Here is a 5,432-nt window from a genome sequence, read left to right on the forward strand (position 1 = left end):
AGAGTTTCGGGACGACGCGTTTGCGTCATCCCAGGTACAGGGGTCTGTACCTGTTGTAATCTCAACAGTTCCGCCTGTTGAGAGCCTTGCTGATTCAGCAAGGCTACTTTTTCCTTCATCTCGTCAAGTTCATGTTGTATGAACTTGGCGACGGTTGAATGGAGGGCATCTCTGTCTAAGTTGGACAGTAATGCCAGGATTGCATCGTTTCCTACGGATGAACTCATTCGTTCAACCGCACTCCTTTCTATATCACTTAGAAAGGAGTAGCTTTCAGGGGAAACGTGATGCGTATTCCCACTACCATCTAACATGTCCATGTTAAATGTGGGAAATGTGGTCCTTGGACGGACTACAAAGTGCTACCAGGTGTAACGGGGCACTGCGACTTGTACTGTTTCAGTACAAGTCCACTTCACACTGCTTCAGTTGTGAGTGGTGCCTTTCGTTAGGTGACGTACACTGTACGTATAGAGGAAGACTTGTCTTAAGGCAAGTTAGCTTAAGAGTGTAAAATGAAAACTGTATTAATATAGTTAAGTGTCTCCTAATCTATCTTTGTAAATGTTGACTTAACTATAAACTAATACTGAACATGTAAATGAATTCTTATCTATATTATCTTGTAACTCTCTTTGATTACTTCTACAGCTGATTAGTCTGCGGAATAAATAGACATAATGGTTTATACCTATTTATGGATAAGAATTCAGGACATTACCATATAAAGTAATATCCTCCAAATATTATCTACCTTTTAGATAATATATTAATTAACAACCTTTAAGTGTTAATTTCATGTAACGATACACCCCGTTACATACCTCGCGTAACTAATGACGCTAGCCGTCATCATGGATGACGCTGGGCGTCATTCCTCCTAATGTGAATGCACCCATGTGCATCATATTCACAAGGGTTGGTCACAAATGTGCACCACACCCGAGTGTTGGGTCTAATTACTATTATTTAGTAATTGACCATCCCCTTAAGTACCAAATGTACTTAATGGGGATTGTGCAACATTAGGGCAACTTTAGCCCGTTACAATAAGTCACGATTGTGCGATGCACAAGGAGGCGCCATACGTAGTTAGATATTAATATAATATGTTCAGAAGTAGATAGAAGATCGTTAAGTAGGAAACTATTTATTAATACCGTTTTACTTTTCTCTACTCTAAAGCCTGTCTAACTTTAAGGCTAAAGACCTTAGCTTCATAAGAAACCTTCCTTTGTACCCCTGTGTACCTGAAGTTTTGAGGCACCTCACCTACACTATAACCAGTGTAACGTTAATTAGTACTGGTCCGTACTAGTTAAAGGTCCGTTACATGTACAGTTCTCAAGGAGAGTGACGCATGCGTGTAGCTCGGTATCTTCGTGAAAGTTGCAGATGCGAGGTGCAGAATCGCGTTTCGTCGTTTGTAAGATGGACCAACCGCAATCAACGGTCTGCTCATGAAGAAGACGCTTGCACACCGATCTGAATTGATTAAAAAGCACGTTAACGAAACAATATAAAGTCTCGATATTTATAAAGAAATGAAAATTTGCTATAGCAATGTTTTTTGGAGTAAAGGTTTCTATTGTGAGTTACGTGGCAATTCGTTTGAAGCTATTTTATTCATGTCTTGGCGGCGCTTCGACTTGAACGTTAAGGGCGTAGAAGGCATCCAGGAGCATACCATTGGTGGAGGATTAGTAACGCTTCTAAGTTGCGTGTTTGTGGCTTTCTTATTGCTGTCCGAACTCTCCGTATGGTGGACTGTGAACGTCATGCACCACATGCACGTAGATACAGAACCAGTGAGTGCGATGCATCTATTTTCCCACTAACGTACGCAACAATCAATGATCTAACGCTATTCTTACGCGCGGGAAGCAGCAGAATTTCCCTATTAACATCGAAGTGGACGTCTCTTTTCTTCACGAGACCTGTCAAGGTGCTTAACTTTTGTGTAATGCGGCGTCAATGATAGTTACAATCTTTTACATTGTCGGCGGCAGACGTAAAATTAGACGTCAGTGACTCTAAGGGCCGCAAAGACATTTTGCTTCAAGATGAAGTTCAGAAGGAGCCGTATGGAGAAAGCGGCTGCAGATTCTTCGGCACGGCGCAAGTGCAAAAGGTGGCTGGAGACTTGTCATTCGCGCACGAAGGATCGCTTACTCTCTTTTCCTTTTTCGATTTCGTCAATTTTAATTCGTCCCACGTGATTAATCATTTGCGCTTTGGCCCGCAAATCCCTGACATGGAGACGCCTCTCGTAGACGTCAGCAAAATTGTGACCAAAAACTGTGAGGTGCTATATTAAATATTACAAGGGGGATCTAATGGTGACTGATGGTGCATTATAGTGGCAACGTACAAGTACTTTGTGAGCATCGTGCCGAGTCGCTACATTTACTTGAATGGCAAGTCGGTGGTGACGTTTCAGTATTCGGTAACGGAGTTTGAAACTAGTTCGCAAGGTTCAAATGGCCAAATATCGTTCCCTGGTGTCATCTTTTCGTACGACTTTTCTCCCATTGCTGTCGACTACGTTGAAACCAAGCCATCGCTTCTACATTTTCTCACCAGTACATGTGCCATCGTGGGTGGCGTTTTTGCTGTCGCACGCATGATCGACGGTGCGATCTACAGCGTCTCGAAGAAAATTGATTAAATCGACAGGCATTTGAGGTAATGGCATTGTAGTACGCAGAGGATCTTTGCAATAACGACAAATAATGGTATAATGACACATTTTGTACACATGACACATTTTGTACACGTGGCTACTCGCCCACTAGCACTTCCTGTCTTTTGTGAACGAAGCATCGTCGATTTTACAACATAATCGCTTATGCACGCAGTTGACTTTCGTTTGGCACTGTTGCCGTCGTTGCTGCCAATAAATGTTTGTCATCGAGGAGCTAGCAAAAGCAGCGCCATAGCCTGATGATAGAAAATACTTTTTTCTTGTATTATATAGTAGAAATTCAAATTGTCTCACGCGCGAGTCTTAAAAAGAAGTTAGTAAAAGCTACCACCTTGTTTTAGTACATTTATTTTGCAAGAGCAAAATTGCCATCTCAATCTTTAAGAATATAATTGTTATAGCATTCAACATATAAATTGAGCATGCGGTATCAACATAAAAAGGCCTCTTTGAGCGCGAGACTCAACCTGGTTGTGATTATACAGTAGACGACTTTAGCGTATGCGTTTTTCAGTAAATTTTCCATAATTAAGAATTTACTGTGAAGAGAATTGATGAATGCATCGGTCGCTCTGAAGCAGCTCCCGCCTCGATTGCTAAGACTAAAAAAATCAAATTTTTGTAGAACTATTTTAAATATTAATTATAAGTAAATAGATAGTATATATATTATACATTTGATTTAATTTAAATACGATTCAAGTAAGAAAAGTTATACATAAAATGTAACGGGGCACCCTTCGCTAGTACCGTTGAGAACGAGGTTTCCAGATATCATGCGAAGGTAGATAACCTTGCCAACGAATGAGGTGACTCGTTTGAACTCCCTTCTCCTCACGGTGGTTTAAAAAGCGTTCAACAAGAAACTCTTTCAACCACTCGAACCCGTCAATGGATGTGGAGGGGGAGGAAAAATCGGGTTCGCCTCGTTTGACGAGCCCGAACGAACATCGTCATTCAAATTACACGCTTTATTAATTGAGGAAGGATATTGATCACGAGCGATTTCGTCGCCGCGAGTTAGCGGTGACGGTCGATAATGTTTCTTGTGATCAGTTAAGAAATTGTGCGCAAGTTGCGACTGGTCAAATGACGAACGAAATGACACATCAGTCCCTTCATAACGAGATGGTGACAGCTCCTCAGAAAATCTCTTCCTTCGAAGAAGAGGATCGTCTGGTTCAAGAGAATCAGATTTTGTTCCGAGACAATAAGGATTTGGCACGGAAGTATCAGGCTTTGGCGGACGCCGTAGACCGTTCCAGTGTATTCCTGAATCGGAAGAAGCCTCGTACTGATGGTACGTGCGAAGACGCACAACACAATTGTAGAATACTACGAGGCAGCTCGATCGTGTACGTATTGCCTTGGCGATGCAGTACACGGAACGGCCGATATGCTTAAACAAGTAAATCATTATCTCCGACATTCGTCACTACATGTTTAAGTCGATCTCCCGTAGACAGTAGGCCTAGGTCATTTACATTTAATGAAAGTGTGTTTGCTCGTCTATTTTTGTCAGAGTTCAATTTCTATCAGTCCACCGCATCAGCGATGGAATCCTGTACGAAACGGACGACTGCTTCTCTAGCCAGCACGAAATCACCTGCTGACTTGGGTTTGTTTTTGTCTTCAGTGCGACCGATACGCCCTGCGGAGATGCATTCTCCTCATTAGTGAGAGCATTATTGCTCTTATTTAATGATATTGTTTATGATGCCGAGTCTTTCAGCGTCGTTATTAAAGTCAGTGATAGCATAGTTGCCAATACTAAGTTTGTCCACTTTATTATTGATTAAATTAAAATTGGTACCCTTCACATTGACCGTAGGGTCGTCGCGTGGTGAGCAAAAGCTAGAAAGTAATATCATTGTCGTGAAATTCGAAGACGAGGCCAACAGACACGCACTGCCAACACTCTGCCAGAAAAGGTAAATGTATGAACGGAGCACGGGATGAAGCACTAGGCTTCTCTCGCTGACAACTTCGTAAGAATGTATGTACAGGCGAACAAACTCATACTGGCGTGGCCAGTAGAAATCGCGGCTTATCTTGAGATAAGTTTTATCACGTCCACGATATACACTTATAGGTGCGTCGTGGCACTCATACATGATGCGTAAACGCAAATCATTATGGGTGGGGATGACGACACGAGTGTGTTGCCAGCAATGGCTGTGTAATAAAATAACTTGTTGCGTGTTGTGTACTGATCTGTTGAGAATCGATACAACTTCGACAATCCTTACAAGGATAGTTGTAATGAATTTCTATGGTAATCCATAACCCTTCAAGAGCCTTATCTTGTTGATAATTTCTTCTAACGTCGTCAACCAATGTTGCGTATTGTTGTAACAGTGGGCTTATGCTCACTGCCAATTGTTGCATCAGTGTGTGGGCTTATTCTCATTATTGATTTCCCCAGCCGGCACACAATCGGGCCGACGCCAAAAGGCATCGGCGATGGCACTTTCTCGCAAAGAAGTTGTACTCCGCGAAGAAAGACAGCCATCTCGCCATTCTTTGCGAGATGTGTCGGCAGTTTGCGGCCGTGCGGAAAGACGCATGATCCGTATATGAACCTAGCCAGTGCGTATTTCATGGCAAGGAGTCCCTTGCCATGCCCTGAAATTTCGTTCAGCTGTCGAAAGCTGACGCGATTTATAGCAGAGACGCGCTCTGCGCCGTCTGTGATATATTGCATTAACGCACAGCCGACTGCAAAATC

At 42.5% G+C, this 5,432-nt stretch overlaps 1 protein-coding gene across 1 annotated transcript; it reads left to right on the plus strand.

Annotated features, from left to right (window-relative positions):
* The first annotated feature begins 1,585 nt into the window (after window positions 1-1,585).
* Window positions 1,586-2,766, plus strand: CCR75_005260 (uncharacterized protein). The gene is made up of 3 exons (XM_067963342.1): window positions 1,586-1,808; window positions 1,982-2,300; window positions 2,361-2,766. Exons 1-3 carry the CDS (start codon window positions 1,629-1,631, stop codon window positions 2,666-2,668), a joined length of 807 nt encoding a protein of 268 aa, XP_067818350.1. The 5' UTR covers window positions 1,586-1,628; the 3' UTR covers window positions 2,669-2,766.
* Window positions 2,767-5,432: the final 2,666 nt, after the last annotated feature.

Source organism: Bremia lactucae, linkage group LG6 (assembly GCF_004359215.1).
Source record: "Bremia lactucae strain SF5 linkage group LG6, whole genome shotgun sequence".
Taxonomy (NCBI): Eukaryota; Oomycota; class Peronosporomycetes; order Peronosporales; family Peronosporaceae; genus Bremia; species Bremia lactucae.